General features: G+C 36.7%; 1 protein-coding gene across 5 annotated transcripts in view; it reads right to left on the reverse strand.

Moving 5' to 3' along the window:
* The window catches only part of Upf2 (UPF2 regulator of nonsense mediated mRNA decay), a 228,607-nt gene that overhangs the window by 33,365 nt on the left and 177,445 nt on the right, over positions 1-17,797 (reverse strand). For 3 of the 5 annotated variants that reach the window (XM_089237947.1, XM_089237948.1, XM_089237945.1), the window contains exons 37-40: positions 11,372-11,434; positions 11,198-11,276; positions 10,205-10,316; positions 355-428 (exon numbers count right to left, since the gene is read on the reverse strand). In XM_089237947.1, coding sequence (XP_089094073.1) covers positions 401-428; positions 10,205-10,316; positions 11,198-11,276; positions 11,372-11,434 — 282 coding nt within the window. In that variant the 3' untranslated portion in view covers positions 355-400. Of the gene's footprint in view, positions 1-354; positions 429-10,200; positions 10,317-11,197; positions 11,277-11,371; positions 11,435-17,797 lie in introns of those variants that run through there. The other 2 variants (XM_089237950.1, XM_089237949.1) reach the window with 2 other exon arrangements.

Here is a 17,797-nt window from a genome sequence, read left to right on the forward strand (position 1 = left end):
ACACTACAGTGGCTTATTTTCTGGAAATTAGTTTTAAGAAGTGACCACTGTTACATTTTACAGGAGATGCCTTAGTGTTTTATTTCCACCGATTTCTGTCATTGACGACTAAAAGTAAAAGGCTTATTTATTTTTTAAGAAGCAAAGTAAGAGAAGTGGGAAAAGCTTAATTAGCAGAGCTTAGAGGTATGAACTCCAATGACTAATATAAGGAAATATATTGCAATTATCATGGTTAAAATTACTGAGAAGCCATTTCTTCTCCCTTTAGCACAGCACAGTATGGTTTTCTTTACCAATAGAAATAAGTAAATTTCAATATAATTTCGATGAGGATACATATACGATACAAACCATGAGACATGTGATGAAATGTACAGTAAATTCTTCATTCACGTATTTACAAATGAGGTTCCAACTGAGGAAAACTGAAATTTAGAAATTATATATGAAATCAGAAACAAATTCACAAGAACATAACACTGGAAATGAAAATAATAAAATGGAGCGTAGGAAAATCTTGAAGAGGAAAAAAGAAAATCTGTTCCACTGCCAACCAAAGAACTTGTGATGCATTTTGGGATCAAATAGTAAAACGATTGGAGTTCATTATTGAGCATAAAATTCAAAAGAGTGGAATTTGATATTGCAGATGATTACAATGCAACTTTCATTATTTATAACTCAATTTGATAATATTGAAATATTTAAATTTCATGAATGAATTCAAGTTTGATACATATAAATTTGTAATACTTTAAGTAAGCTCAAATTTTTTTTTTGTATGTGAGTAAAATGACACAAAGCCATGTTTAATTTACTTGCAATTATGAAATGGGCCCTTTTTTTTTGGTGTAATATTTATTGGGTCAAGATAATAAGTACAGTAGAAACTCCATAATCTGCACACATGTATAAGGGTATGATCTTTTTTCCTCCAACTTGGACTTTTGATGCCCTTTTTACACTTAAAATCAGATTTTAAAGTGTAAATGTGTTTGTAAAGAAACTGATTTTCATTCACTTTGAGTTCTTATACCTATTGTTTCTTGTTATTTGAAAATTCTTTTGAGAGTGAGAATTCCAGGCTTAGAAGTGAAAATTTAAAAAAAAGTAGGAAAAATAGGAACACCACCGAGAAAAAATAGTAGGGAAAAAATGAAATTCCCAAATTATTATGGCATTTAAAAATGTTGCGTCATTGAGATTCACACCTTATATATTTTAATTATAGTATTATCTATTGATATTTCAAGAAACTCAAGTTCTCTCTCTAACGAAAAAATCTTTCATTTTCACAGAATGTGGGATCAAAAACAATGCAAATGGCCAAACTAAAAAGAAATCAATCAAATTTCTACTGTTACTTGGAAAGTCCACTTAATGATCTTGATCCATTTCCCCCTTTGTGCTTTTCGAAGAAAGAAAAAAAACTGTCTAGGTCTCATAGGAATGTAGCGCATGCATGTATGCTTAACCCATTGCCCACAGGCCGAATGTGGCCCCAGAGTCATCTGTTGTGGCCCACATTTTCAAACTGTAACAATAGTTGGGAACCTTTGGGGAATTTGCCAAACCTAATTTTGTAAAAATGAACTAAGCGATACACAGACCTTGTGGCACAGTTTCAAGTCATTCAAGTGGCATCACATTTACAGATCACCACGGCACAGTTCCAGATTACTCAAGTTACTCGAGTTGTTGTTCCACTTCACTTAAGTGAGCTGTGGCACATTCCTAGATCACTCGAGTGACCTGTGACTCTGTTCACCAACACTTAAGTAACTCACAGCAGAGTTCCAGACTACTCAAGTGCACCGAGGTACATTTACATGTCATTCAAGTGACCCACGGCACATTTACACATCATTCAAGTGACCCACGGCACATTCCCTGATCATTAAATATTTCGCCGCATATTTAGAGATCACCGTGGCACAGTTCCAGAGCACTCAATTGACCTATGAAACTTTTAAAGATCACTCAATCACCTGCGCCCCAGTTCCACATTCTTTTAGTGTGCTGCGGCACATGCCCAGCTCATTTAGATGACGCGTGGAAAATTTACTGATCACCGCGGCACAGTTCCAGTGCTCAATTGACCTAGACATATTTACAGGTCATCTTAAGTGACAAGCGACACATTTCAAAATCAATGAAATGGCCCACACTGTACTGAATGTTGAATACCCTTGATGTAACACCTCCTGCAGTTACATTACATCCGAAGGATACAATGATCAGAATGGCCCGCATATGCTCATGAATGTCTTATTAAAAAAAAAAAAATAGACATCCAAGTCATCAATAGCATACGCACGAACCTAGTATGTCTTAAAACAAACATGCTAACCCATGACCCTTGGAGTATCATCATGTGGCCCAGGATGAACAACAAAATCACACAAGTGGCCCATGAGCGATCATCAAATCATTTAAGTGGGACACATTTGCAGATTAATTTAGTGGCTTGCGGCACATTTGCAGATCATTCAAGCTGCCAACAGCATATATCCAGATCAGCTAAGTGACCCCAAGCACATTTCCAAATCATTCAAGCGAATTCTAGCAAACCCTCAGTTCACTTAAGTGGCATGTAGTTCAGCTGCAGATTACTGTAAGTGACTGGAGGCATATTTACAGATCATTTGAGTGGCACGTGACACGCTTCGAGGTCACTTGAGTGGCTCGCAGCACACAGATCACCTAATGGTCTGTGATACATTAACACTTTAAGTGGCTCAGTGCATTTTTTATAGATTATTTACTATTATTTATTATTTTATTTTATTAGCACATTTCTAGATGACTCAAACGGCTCGCGGCACACTTTCAGACCACCTAAATGACTCGCGGTACATTTCAACTTAACTCAACGTTTTGAAGAGTGCGGTGCTACTTCATTGATTTGAAAACGTGTAGCGGGCCACTTAATTAAGTGATCTAAAACAGCGCCACAGGTTATAAGTGTGATCTGTAAATGTGCCGTGGGTCACTCAAGTAATCTGGGAGTGCGCCGCGAACCACTTGAGTGATAACTGTAAGCCACATAGGTAACCCTTGACCTGTGCGGACCAAATGTGGCCCGGGGGGTTGTTGTGGCCTATCCCTCTCAAACCTAATTTTGTAAAATTGCACCAAGCGGCACATTCACAGATCGCTTAAGTGACCCGTGGCACAATTCCAGACCATTTTAGCGATCCGTGGCACATTTAGAGATCCCTTGAGTAACATGTGACACAGTTTAATAGCATTGGTGCGGCCACCAGTGCAGTTCTACATCACTCAAGTTATTCTCGGCACATTCCCAGATTACTTGAGTGATCCGCGGCATTCACTTGTATGATGCGCGGCACAGGTCCAGAGCACTTAAGCGGCTCGCGACACATTTCAGATCACTTATATCCGCTAAGTATTTAGAAATCACTAAAGTGGCTCTGTAGGGGACTCAATAGGGACAATGCTAGTTCAGGTGCCCACAAACTAGTGAAAAGTTTTACTCGTTTTTGGCGCACCGAGTGTAAGTTGCCATTAAGAATATTTCATATTTTTCTAAAGGGTTGTTGATGACGGACCCCCCCCTCCACATCAAAAGTCAGCAAATCGGAACCCCCACCGATGCTAACGTATTACTTGAATGTTGAATGACTCCGAACACAGACACCCGAAAGTTATTTTCTGAAAGTTAAAAAAAAAAAAACTGGGTTTAGCTAGAGGCTAATCGGCTCGTCTTTCCCCACCCCCCCCCCTGTAAAACCAGACGAGCTCTATTCCGTTAAGCCAGGTTTTCCTAAGAGCAAGTTTTCTGTGCCGAGCGCAATGTGATTCACCCAGCGCGACATGTCATCCACTCACCAATAAGAAAAGCAGTACGACTGTTTTCCTACAGAGCGCAATATGGCTCACGACAGCGCTTTACTTCGGCATGATTGGCGGACTGCTTCTGGAAGAGTTAAATGCGTTGTGTGCCGCGCATTTCACCGATCTTCTCTTCATTTTTTGTGTGTTCTCTTTACCTTCCCTTCAAACCGGAGTATGCAGCCGATAGAGTAGCTGACGCCAGGGTCAAATAATATATAGCCGTCCTGAGCTGATGCGCCACACTTACAAAACACAAATGCGTAGCGTGATTATGCAACACATTTCTGATGAAGCGAAATGATCCAGTTCAGTTCACGCAGCGCAAAAAGCCTACTCCTAAGAAAATCCGGCTTTTGAGATGAACGCTTGTTACGGGATCCCGGGAGAGAAACCCATACTTAAAAACCTAACCTGTTTTTTCTCTCTCATGGAATATCTCTTGTGTGTGGACAGAACCTGCCCCCTCCCACTCGCTTTTCTTTGCCTTCTTATTTATGGCAACCAATCTCCGAAACGGATTCGCTTTCCCCACTGGACTTCGGTTTTTAGCACTTTGACTAAGGCGCAGCGGCGAAAAGATACGCTTGTCGTCGTCCACCTACTTTAGTGGAACTGAAATAATTGTTTTTTCTCTTCTTTTTCAGCAGTGAGTGATGTGAATAAAACACATAAAAAAGGGAGGGAAAGCAGTGACATTTTGCGGTTTCTCGGAATTTTCGTAGTGAGATATTGGCTGTAAACAAAAGAAGAGAGGGATAAAATAGGAATAGGAGGAGAGAATTGGGGTAAAAAGGACGATTGCGGCGAAAGTAGGAAAATAGGAGGACATTTCTGAAAAGTAGGAAAATAGGAGCGCTGCGAGGTCTGGAATTCCCTACAGAGTGGCACCCATGGATACAGGCATTCTGTTATCCACACAGTTTGCTACAAGAGCACTTGTTTCGGAACAGAACATTGACTTCAGTTAGTTACGGTAAGAATGGACAAGATTATGTCAAAAGCATAGTCGCCAACTTTTAAAAATGAAAACTAGGGAGATTTTCGCGCAGATCCATATTTTATACTAAAACCAGTTCCTAATAAATACAAAAGGGATTTTACACACATGGAAGTTAAACCCTAGGTTATAAAATCCCTATGCAAAAAACAAGTGAAATTGTAGGCCAAAACTTCAATGGTGATCTGAAAAAAATAGTGTTCAATAAGAAACGATGTGAACAAACATTCTGTGAGAAGGACCCCAAAATCATCAGAAGATGAAGAAAAACGTCAGGTTTTGAAAAACACTGACTTTTTGTGACACTTGCTCGATGCTTTTTGATTTTACATGGGTGATGTTAGTCTTTCCACCATGACCAATGTTTATGTCCCTAACAAAACTTGTACAAAAAGAAAAAGCCAGCCTTTTTCCTGGAACGATTGATGAGAAATATTCATCTGAATAAGTATCTCTAATAATTGATAAGTATTTTTTGCTTATCAATATTCATGTTTTGTTATTGCACGTACGTAACTTCAACAAAAGAGGAAGTTTTGACCACATGCATGCTTCTATAGTCTTCAATTATTATCCAGGACTATTGGCTGCTAAGCTATTTCCCTGCACGATAAGACAAACAACTTTTCTTGTTACCATCAGAGGGTTTGTAAAACTTCCTTAAAAAAGGAATTTCCCACTCCACTATTCCCCCATTTACGACGTGTGACGTTATTTCACAACGGGAAAAAACAGAAGCAAAAGACTTTTTGCCCCATAAGAAATTATTTAGGGATTGTTTTCAGAAGCGGAGATTCTTTTTAAATGAAGTAGGGAATTTTTAGGGACATTTAGGAATTTTTTGTGATTTTCTTAAAAATTTTTGAGATTAAAGAACTTTTCGGGAGGTGAAAGATGAAGCTAAAATTCGGGAGACTTGGCGGCTATGCAAAAGGGAAGAGTGAAAGATATGGATTGGAGTGTTACGTAGGCTTGAGAAAGTGTTACTTTAAAAACTATAGAAAAATAACATACTGGCATAATGTAGGACCTGCAACTTTGCTAGTTGAAAAAAAATCATGGTAATGCCAAATGTTTTCACCAAACATTACACATGTGTAATGAATAACAAAATTTCTATCTTTTTGGGATGCATTAGCAGCATGATAAGCTTGAATATGAGGGGTATTGATGAAATAATGGACATTGATTTATAAGGTTGTTGAAAAATTAACATGATGAAATTTCTAAATTTGGGGCATGGTGTGGAATTAATTAGGAAAATGACAAAACCAATAGATGGTATAAGGAAAATTGGACAATTGAAACTAAGAAAATGAATTTTAAATTTAAAAAAAAAAACGACTACATATATACAGTGAATTTGCGATAAATCAACATCTGATAACTGAAATATCTGTTTGAGTCAAAGTTTTCACTGAGCTTTAAAATTGTAGTGTTAAAATTTTCCCTGAATTCAAAGTTTTCTTCTTTTATAAGTCAAAGTTTTTTGGAATGAGAGAAATTGGCATTTAGCAGTAGAATTTAACATTTAGCAATATAATTTAGCAAATTCACTGAATGGATCCATTTTTTTGCTTGCAAAAAAAAAAAGAAGAAAAGAAAGGATAACTTTATCATGAAAGGAGGACAAAAAAAAAAAAAAAAAAAAAAAAAAAGACGATCAGAAATCATTGTATTTTTTGACAGAAATTATATATATATATATATATATATATATACATACACACATACATGTGATTATAAAGAAACTATCCAGACATATGGGCCCCTAACTATCATGCCATTCACAGAAACTGAATGAAATTTTGGCATAAGGTATTTTGAGGTATGCGCTCAAGAATGATATGGAAAACAACAGTGTCACTCTAACAGTTACAGTGAGAAAATTTGGAAAATATCAAATGGCAACACCAAGTTTTTTGTATTGGAATGTGATCTCCATTGTGAAAAACCCTAAATAGCGTTCGAACGGCAACTGTAGCATGAAAATCACCGGCGGTAGATAGGCTAAAAGTGAGGACAACCAATAAGGACAGAGAAGCAGCATAAAATAAAGCATTTTATTGTGTTTTACAAATTTTCCACATGTCCTTGTGGAGGACTAATCAGGCTGGGATCTCAGCCGAAGAAACGGTGTGACGAATGAAACGAACATTAATGCTCTGGTGCACGGCAAAGTCATTTTTACTTTTTCCTTGCCTAGCTCCGGGGTTTTTCGTGCTACAAGTGCCATTCCAATACAAAAAACTTGGTGTTGCCATTTGATATTTTCCAAATTTTCTCACTGTAACTGTTAGAGTGACACTGTTGTTTTCCATATCATTCTTGAGCGCATACCTCAAAATACCTTATGCCAAAATTTCACTCAGTTTCTGTGAATGGTATGATAGTTAGGGGCCCATATGTCGGGATAGTTTTTTTATAATCACCCTGTATATAGTATAAACTATTTATAATTAGTTTCATTTAAGAGTATTATATATATATATATATGGGCCTCTTTCCATAATATACCCTATGTATATATGTCTAGTTTACTTCTAATATTATCATTCAATAATTAAATATGATTAAATTAAAAAGGTCGTTTTTCTCTCTAATTCCTTCTCGGACTAACAATGACCTAATATGATAAAGAAAGATGTCTTCAAAAGAAAAAAACATTACATTTAGGCTACTTTTATGTGATTCTATGGAAAAAAAAACAAAAACCATTTGGTTAATTCCCCTTCCTCGTTCTCTGTGCTCTGTGGCATATAATATATCATATCCTTTTCTATATAATGTATCTTTCTCAGAACTAATCCTGCTGTTTTATATACTGTACATGGAAATGAGAAAGAGAACATGCAGGTGAGGGCAAAAAAACAAGGTACTGTACATTAACTACTGTTTGTACTGTTCCTCCACACCCTAATAGTTTTTTCTTACTTCCTTTTTTTAACATGCAAACAAGGCTACCATATTTATCACTATAGGTCTAATACAGGTCAGTCAAATTTATTACCAACAGCTTGTATGTGAAGGGATTAAGCACAAAACTATATATATTTCGTATCACACATCTAACAAATAACATAGATAACTCACAGGCCAGTTTGACGAGTTCAAAATGGCCATTAAAAAGCAGGCCTACAGTTTAGGAAAAGAGTTATGATGGCAAGGAAAGCAGAACTTCTACATAGCGCTGATGTTTCTGGTTAATTAATGTTTCAGTTGATCGGTATTTGGCCAATCGATGCTCTACTGTAATTTAAAAAATTTAGTAAACCATAATTTCGTAATAGCTTGTTCTGTTAAATAACAATCAAAAACTCTCTTATTAGCAATGTTACTTTTTTTCTGCGAGCAGTCTATTATGTCATAGCCTAGAAACACGTGATGCACTGTCACGGGTTACCATATTTTGTGCTTCTGCTCACTAATATTGAACTGTTAAAACTGGGACTTCTTTAATGGAAAAGTATCATGGAATCACCCAGACTCAGACGAGTGTGGATCAGTTACGAGGAAAGTTTCTACTGTAATTATTTCCACCACCAATTTGCAGCTGCTACTTGGATATATTTTTTAAGACATCCAGGTTAAAAGAAAAATATATCTATAGAAGCAAATTTATTAAAAAATAAACAGAACAGAAAGATTACTTGTTTACGATTCTTTAACTGTCACTCACTGATAAAAAATAAACAATCCTAGATATATATTTTATAGATATCTATCATCTGGAATCATTAAGATTCTGTGATAACAGAATCTTAATGATCTTTTAAGAGTTACATATGTAGGATCACTAAGATTCTGTTATCACAGAATGTTAATGATCCTACATATGTAAGTAATTTTAAGACAGGGAATCATAACTTTCACGTTAATTGCTGGTCCTTCAAGTTAGCTGTTTTTGTACGTCTGTTATAACTTTGGAGTTGAAATTCAGTGATTAAAAGATACTTGAAGACCCAGTAAAGTGTATTCTTACTAACATTTAAACAAGGAGTCAGAAATTTATGTGCTCTTTCTTTATCAATGCAAAAAATAAACACAATTATATAATGATAAAGAGTATGTAAATTGTATCAATCACTGAAATTATTTCTAATTTTCTGACCAGCAGAAAAACTTCACTTTTACCCATGTTAAAATGAAAATATTTTATAAAAGAGAAAGCAACAATAGTGCGACAGATAAATGTTCCACTTATATGAAATTAACAGATAGTACACAACAGCCATAAAAGTGGTATTCACAAACTTTTTATATATTTTTCTCTCAATCCAATTACTCATATCAGCACAATACTGGACATAAGACCAGTGAAAACCACATGCAAAAAATACTCAACCAGTAGAAGAATATTTTACAGAGTTTTAAAACAAACCCTTTTACTATGATGGAAGAATTTGAAGGTGTTGTAAAACCCAATGTTTTGCTCATATGAGTGACAAGCACCTTCAGGATTTGAGTAGTATCTTCTGAGAATATCTGTCACTTGTGCGAGCAAAATCTTGAGTTTTAATACTCATTCATGGTGAGCAATACTGCTCATTCAAACAGCCCATAATCCTTCTATCATAGTGTGAATGATAGCCAAGAAAGTCTAATAAATTTGAGAGAAATTTTCTACTGATTGAAACAGTTACAGCTTTGCTAGCAAAGGTCACTCCTTTTTGTTGATTCTTTTGATCGAGACAGATTTCACCATTCTCTTGGATGAGACAGATTTGATCACACGAGAGAATATTGCAGAGAAGAAAGAAGTGTTGCTTATATTACAACAAATGCTTGGTGAAAACATTAACTATGCAGGTATTATTGAGCCATAAACATTTTCAACCCTAGAATACTAACTAAAAAAAAAGCTGATAAAAATTGCACGTTAACTGCCTATACCTCTCTCTGAGACCGTCCGTCCCTTTGGGAAAGAGCGCAAACCATCCCAAGATGGTCTCTCTGGTTAGTATTCTAGGGTTAATGAAACTACATAATTTCTATTAAATTGTAACAAGAGCATTTGTTTTGAATATAAAAAACTAAAATAGTAATTGAAAAAGTAACACATATTTTGAAGAAAGGAATCATGCAATCAAAAAATTTTAACATAGTGATATGATTAATGAACTTATACTCAGAAAATGCATAGGAAAGTCCCTAGAACACAGAAAATTTGAAAGTCATTCATTTCACTCTTCAGCAATTTGTAGCATGTGCCTGAAAATATCATGACTAACCATCATGACATATTGTATTTTGATGATTGCCATGCCCACGGAGGGATAACAAACTCTTAATTGTACGGACCAATTCAAATCAGAGTCATAATCATAAGAATAACTGCTGACTCACTTGCTACCAAAGATGGCATCTGCATCAGGAGCACCTTTAGGATGATGATACTTTTGCCGCCTGTCACGATTAAGATTCATAACAGCTGGTCTTTGTTGAGCAGCTAACATTTCTGAAAAATGAAATATTTGCTATTCATAATAAATGGAGTATCATCTGAAATAAAATATCAATAAAAGAAGGAATATAGATGTAATATCCGAATGGAATATCAATAAAAGAAGGAATATAGATGTAATATCCGAATGGAATATCAATAAAAGAAGGAATATAGATGTAATATCTGAATGGAATATCAATAAAAGAATAATATAAGAGAATATAAGATTCTAAAAAACATTCAGAATTTTACAAATTCTTTTATGGAAATGAACCTATTTCAGTGTTCAGTATACCCACTAGTCCAGCACATATCAAACCAAAGTTATGCAGGATTACCAAAACCGTCAAATTATTTGATGGCAGTTGAAAAAAAATCCATTTAAACAATGTAAATAAACTTCTGTGCATAGTAGACACGCACAGGACCTGATTTCCACATGGGTGAAAGAGACATTTTGCCCAAGGCCCACAATTTTGGAGCTCCAGAATTGTTATCGCCATATGTTTATTGACTACCAAAACATCTTTAACCTTAGTCGCAAGAGTTCCATAACTTCTGTTATTCCCAGGGGGACCTCTCATATGAAAGTTGAACCCTGGATATGCAGTAACATGTTGTCCTCTTCCATACACAAAGGGAACCAAGCTGAAAACACTGGATTACTGGACAGGCCAGAATAGCACACGACTGGGTAGTACAGAATCTATTGTATTAGTATAACATGAGCTTCAGTGAATCCCACAGCTATTTTCATAAAACAAACATCAATAAAACTTCATTAAAAGATGAAACATTATTTTACTACGAATTCAGCACCAATAAAATTAAAATATATATATATGAATGAAACACATAGTATGAGAACGATGAAAAAAAAAGTAATCGAATACCTTGGTAATCTTCTTCTTCTTGTCTTTCATTTATATTAAGTGTAAGCAACTTGACATGCTGTTTTTCAACTCTTTCAGCCTGCAAAAGAATTTTCATGTGAATTAGCTATTTTTTTTCTATTTCCAGACAAGAAAAAAATAAAAAATAAAATAAACGAATAAAAATTGTCTTGCCTCTTCTCTATCCTTCAGATTCTGAGCAAGTTCTGATGAAACTGGAACTTGAAGGTTCTTTAGCTATAGAATAGATTAAATAAATGACAGAACATCCAAGAGTAGAATTCCAAGATAGTTTTAGTTCTGATATCTGTATTCTATATACATACATTTTAAATTTTGCGCACATAAATTTTTCAACAAAGTTTAATGTTGATGCATTTTAAATGAATGCTTGTTGTATTATGAGCAACATTTAAATGTTGCCCAACCTATGTAGAAAGCCTTTTTCTCAAATATGTATAAAGAAAAACCCCCATCAGCTCATATTAGCATATTGAAGCTGGAAAAACACACAAAAAATAAAAATAAAGGTAAGGGATGTTTATGAACCTAAAAGGGTTGTGTACATGCTGTAAAATGAAAAGATCATCAATTCCTCTTCCTCTTGTAAATCCTCAATCATCCAACTGTAAACTCGTCAAGATCAGTCTTCTGTCAGTCTTTTTTTATAGTGCTTCTTGATGTTTTATAAAACTTGGGCATATCTCTAAACTTTCAGCAGTATTTACAACAAATTTCCATAAAAACCAATAGAGCATCATGTTTCAGTTAACAAATTAGATTCTGGAATGAATTTTTAGCAAAGGTAGCACCGAATATTCAAGGGGGAAAAAACCATGAGACAAAAGGAAAAAAATTGATAAAATTCATGAATTTACTTTAAATAAAATCTGTTTTAATATAAATATGCAGTCAAACGTGTTTATAATGAACACCGATATTATTAATTTTCACACGTAACAAAGATTTTCAGTGTCATGTGAATTTTGCATTGCTTAGCCATGCTATTTTGATTGTTTAAAATTACAACTGATTTTAGTATGACTATAACCGGTTATCAACACAAATTTCCATGAATCTCTTTGCAATCTTATCTAAACCTTCTTACCGTTAAACTTACCTTTCGACAATGTGTGGGTACAAACTGGAGCTATGAATACAATGTTTTCTTCCTCTATGGGTACAACCAATATAATGCCCCCTTTCCTTCTCTGGAAAACATTCTAGTAAAATCCTCTTTGCTTCACTTTTATTTTATTAATTTTTTACTTTTCTCAGTTAAATCCTATCCCTACAATGCATGATTTTTCATTTTCAGCTGATAATTTCTTTCCATAATTAATGAAGCCTATATAAAGCCAGGAGAAAGAGAGAGAGAGAAACATTTAAAAAAAATTCTATTCCAAATTATACTCCTTATACAGGGTCCTTGTACAAAGGATGTAAAATAGAATATAAAATAGATGTATTGAAGCATTATTACTTTCCAAATGCATAACTGCCTTCTTTGTGATTCAAACTATAGAAAAAAAAAAATTAGGTTGCAAACTTCTACCTAAAAAAAAAAAATTGTTTCGACCCTACAGTACACAATTTTATTTTTTGACAGGTTTCTGTTTGACTTTTCTTTTCTTTTTTTAAATTGAGGAGTTTTACTGTCATCTATGAATGGCTTTCGAAAGAAAATGAAAAATGGGAATAATGAATGTTTCAAACATGAAGTTGCCAATTGGCAACAGGAAACGAAACATTTTTAAAGTAGATGTTGCCGATCAGCAACAGAATGCATTGTAGGGCTATTTCGTTTGCAGAAAACCTTATAAGGAAGAAAATATAGGCTATCCTAAAAAACTCTACTGTCCAAAATATTTTTAGTGCACATCTGCCAATCTTTTGCTAGATTCAGGCGGTGGTGGTGGTGGTCGCCGTCGTCGTGGCCGCCGCCGTCGTCCTCCTCCTCCAGCCACTTTTCTGATCTCATTAATTCATCTTGCGTGGGGACGCCTTCTCAGACGTTTAACACCATGGGGGTACCAATCTAGAATACTTGTAGTCCATCGATTGTCCCGTCTTCTTGCAATATGTCCAGCCCATTTCCATTTCAAACATTTAATTCTTTCCATGATATCATATACCTTTGTTTGGTTCCTTATCCAAGTGAATAGTTTTCTGTCTCTCCTTGTGATGCCTAGCATACATCTGCCCATGCTTCTTTGTGTTGTCTGTAGCCTTTGTATTGTCTTGCTTGTGAATGTCCATGTTCCAGCTCCATAAGTCAGTGCTGGTAGCACATACACTGGTTAAACACTTCTTTTCAGGCATAACAGCATGTGACTTCAGAATTACAGTTTTTGCCAAAAGTGCTCCATCCAATCTTGATCCTTCTGTTTATTTCATTAATGATTCCGTTGTCTACATGGTAATTTCTTGTCCCAAATACACATAGCTTTCTACTTTTTCTATCTCTGTGTTGTTGAGCAAGATTGTCCTCTCCAACGTAAAAGGGTTGAACCTAACTTTAGTATTTTGCAGATTCATTTTCAAGTCCACCTGAATATTTGCCTTCCGAGTTCTTGTATCATTTCTTCTAGTTCGCATGGATTACTGCTGATAACGACAATGTTGTCTGCAAAACGCAAATGGTTGAGAAATTCTGCATTTATTTTAATTCCTTTTTAATCCCAATCCAGTTTTCTGAATACTTCTTCTAAAACAGTGGTAAAGAGTTTTGGTGAGATAGTATCACCCTGTCCGACTCCTTTTCCAAGTTTAATCTTTGCTTTTCCTTTATCCAAACGAATCCATGCCCCCACAAGGGGTGGGCTGACAAGGCTCCAGCCCTGGGACCCGGGACGATTTTCACCATTTTTTTTTTTGCTTTTTCACGCCATAAATTCACCATAAAGGGGCCCGTGAAAGTGTAATCGGGGGGGGGGGGCTGCTCTAGGATGTGGGGACCATGAACGAATCGTTGCAGTTGCTTAGTCATATATTTTCTTGATGATATTGATGTAAGTCCCACAATTACATCTAGAGCTTTAACAACAGAAGATGTGAAGACAGAATCAGATGCTTTCTCAAAATCAATGAAGGCCATACACAATGGTAATTCATATTCCTTGTGTCTCTCTATGAGTTTCTTGATTGTTTGGATATGATCCATTGTACTGAATCCACTTCAAAATCCTGCTTGTTCTTTTGGTTGCGCCTCGTCCAATTTGGATTCAAGCCTATATGTCAGCACTTTGGTGGAGATTTTATAAATTACTGATAGGAGACTGATTGGTCGATAGTTCTTGATATCCTCTTTTCCACCCTTTTTGTAAAGAAGAACCATCATTGCGTTATTCCACTCTTCAGGCACATCCGATTTTGTGGTGGTGTTATAGTGCATGAAATTATTTTTTTAAAAATTTGAAGAGCAATTCACTTTCAATTGCATTAAAAATTGGAACTCAGGTGATTGAAAGCCAAAAATTGAAAAAAAAGGAGGTTCCAAAGAAATCCAGGGGGATTCTTCGAAATTCACAATTTTAAAGAACAAAGAAGAATCAATTTTAGTGGTGAACTGAGAATCTACAAGGAATGATTCACAGAGAAGAAGAGAAGATGCGGCAGCAGCTCCTTTTAAATGGTTTGAAAGAAAAAGGACAAAAAAATGTTCTAGTGAACTGGTACATTTTGCCTACATATCAGGTAAAAGTGATTTTAATAATATGTTGCTACGAGAAAACATTTCAGTGTTATTTTCATGGATCTGCTCTGGACGGACATAGGTAACTAGGGAGATCATACCCCTGTGTTCAGTTTGTGTGTTGTTTTTCTATTATGTCACTGAATGTATTATTGTACATACAAATAAAAGGCTTTTCTCATATACAGGCCTAGAAGTGAAAATTTGAAAAAAATAGGAGGGAAAAAATGTAATTCCCAAATTATTGTGGCATTTAAAAATGTTGCGTCATTGAGATTCACACCTTATATATTTTAATTATAGTATTATCTATTGATATTTCAAGAAACTCAAGTTCTCTCTCTAACGAAAAAATCTTTCATTTTCACAGAATGTGGGATCAAAAACAATGCAAATGGCCAAACTAAAAAGAAATCAATCAAATTTCTACTGTTACTTGGAAAGTCCACTTAATGATCTTGATCCATTTCCCCCTTTGTGCTTTTCGAAGAAAGAAAAAAAACTGTCTAGGTCTCATAGGAATGTAGCGCATGCATGTATGCTTAACCCATTGCCCACAGGCCGAATGTGGCCCCAGAGTCATCTGTTGTGGCCCACATTTTCAAACTGTAACAATAGTTGGGAACCTTTGGGGAATTTGCCAAACCTAATTTTGTAAAAATGAACTAAGCGATACACAGACCTTGTGGCACAGTTTCAAGTCATTCAAGTGGCATCACATTTACAGATCACCACGGCATAGTTCCAGATTACTCAAGTTACTCGAGTTGTTGTTCCACTTCACTTAAGTGAGCTGTGGCACATTCCCAGATCACTCGAGTGACCTGTGACTCTGTTCACCAACACTTAAGTAACTCACAGCAGAGTTCCAGACTACTCAAGTGAACCGAGGTACATTTACATGTCATTCAAGGCCGCTGTGGTGGTCGAGTGGTTATAGTGACAGACTCGCGATGCGAGGATCCGGGTTCGAACCCCACAGTGGTGGTCGGCTGAAGTTGGTTTTCTGTGGTTCCCAACTTCAAGGCGCAAATGCGAGCCGATCTCCCCGTTAAAAAGTCTCGCCACAGAGAGCAACAAAATCATTCAATCATAACACTTCACTCATAGTTAGAAAAACTAGTGGCAGATGGCAGCACTACACATAACAAGCATTACAGAGAAACAAAAAACTTCACGTCAGGTTTCACTACACGTACACTCACATTCCCGCATGTACCGATTCGTTAGGGGTTCCGCGGGGGGGGGGTGCATGTGTGTTGTAGCAGTAGTAGGTAGGGCCTCCAAAAAATGGCTCGAGGATCCATGATGTTCTTAAGTGAGCCACCTCGTTGGGCAGTTTGCCTGTTGTGGCATTGTATTTGTATAAGTGACCCATGGCATATTTCCTGATCATTAAATATTTCCCAGTATATTTATATTTAGAGATCACCGTGGCACAGTTCCAGACCACTCAGTTGACCCATGAAAATTTTAAAGATCATTCAATAACCTGCGCCACAGTACCACATTCTTTCAGTGTGCTGTGGCACATTCCTAGATCATTTAGGTGCCCCACAGAAAATTTACTGATCACCGCGGCACAGTTCTAGAGTACTCAACTGACCTAGGTCAGCTTAAGTGACCAGCGACACATTTCAAAATCAATGAAATGGCCCACACTGTACTGAATGTTGAACACCCTTGATGTAACACCTCCTGCAGTTACATTACATCCGAAGGATACAATGATCAGAATGGCCCGCATATGCTCATGAATGTCTTATTAAAAAAAAAAAATAGACATCCAAGTCATCAATAGCATACGCACGAACCTAGTATGTCTTAAAACAAACATGCTAACCCATGACCCTTGGAGTATCATCATGTGGCCCAGGATGAACAAGAAAACCACACAAGTGGCCCATGAGCGATCATCAAATCATTTAAGTGGGACACATTTGCAGATTAATTTAGTGGCTTGCGGCACATTTGCAGATCATTCAAGCTGCCAACAGCATATATCCAGATCAGCTAAGTGACCCTAAGCACATTTCCAAATCACTTGAGCGACCTGTAGCAAACACCAAGATCACTTGAGCGACCTGTAGCAAACACCAAGATCACTTAAGTGGCATGTAGTTCAGTTGCAGATTACTCAAAGTGACTGGAGGCACATTTACAGATCGTTTGAGTGGCACACTTCACGATCACTTGAGTGGCTCGCAGCACACAGATCACTTAATGGTCTGCAATACATTAACACTAAGTGGCTCAATGCATTTTTATAGACCATTTTAGTGACGCTCTTGACACTTTTCAGACCACTCAAGTGGCCCGCTGCGCAGTTTCAGATCACCCAAGTGACTTGTGGCACATTTCCAGATGACTCAAACGGCTCCCGGCACACTTTCAGACCACCTGAATGACTCGTGGTACATTGCAACTTAACTCAACCTTTTGAAGAGTGCGGAGCTACTTCATTGATTTGAAAACGTGTCGCGGGCCACTTAATTAAGTGATCTAGAACAGCGCCGCAGGTTATAAGTGTGATCTATAAATGTGGTGCGGGTCACTCAAGTAATCTGGGAACGCGCCGCGAGCCACTTCAGTGATACCTGTAAGCCACATAGGTAACCCTTGCCCCGCGGTAAACACTCGACCTGTGAGGACCAAATGTGGCCCTGGAGGTTGTGTTGTGGCCTATCCCTCTCAAACCATAATTTTGTAAAATTGCACCAAGCGGCACATTCACAGATCGCTCAAGTGACCTGTGACATAATTCCAGACCATTTAAGCGATCCGTGGCACATTTAAAGATCCCTTGAGTAACATGTGACACCATTTTAGAGTATTGGTGCGGCCACCAGTGCGGTTCAACATTACTGAAGTTATCTGCGGCACATTTCCAAATTACTTGAGTGATC

The sequence above is a fragment of the Pholcus phalangioides genome, unplaced genomic scaffold (genome assembly GCF_987345545.1).
Source record: "Pholcus phalangioides strain wild (caught in Gottingen) unplaced genomic scaffold, Ppha-v1.0 ptg000010l_1, whole genome shotgun sequence".
NCBI lineage: Eukaryota > Metazoa > Arthropoda > Arachnida > Araneae > Pholcidae > Pholcus > Pholcus phalangioides.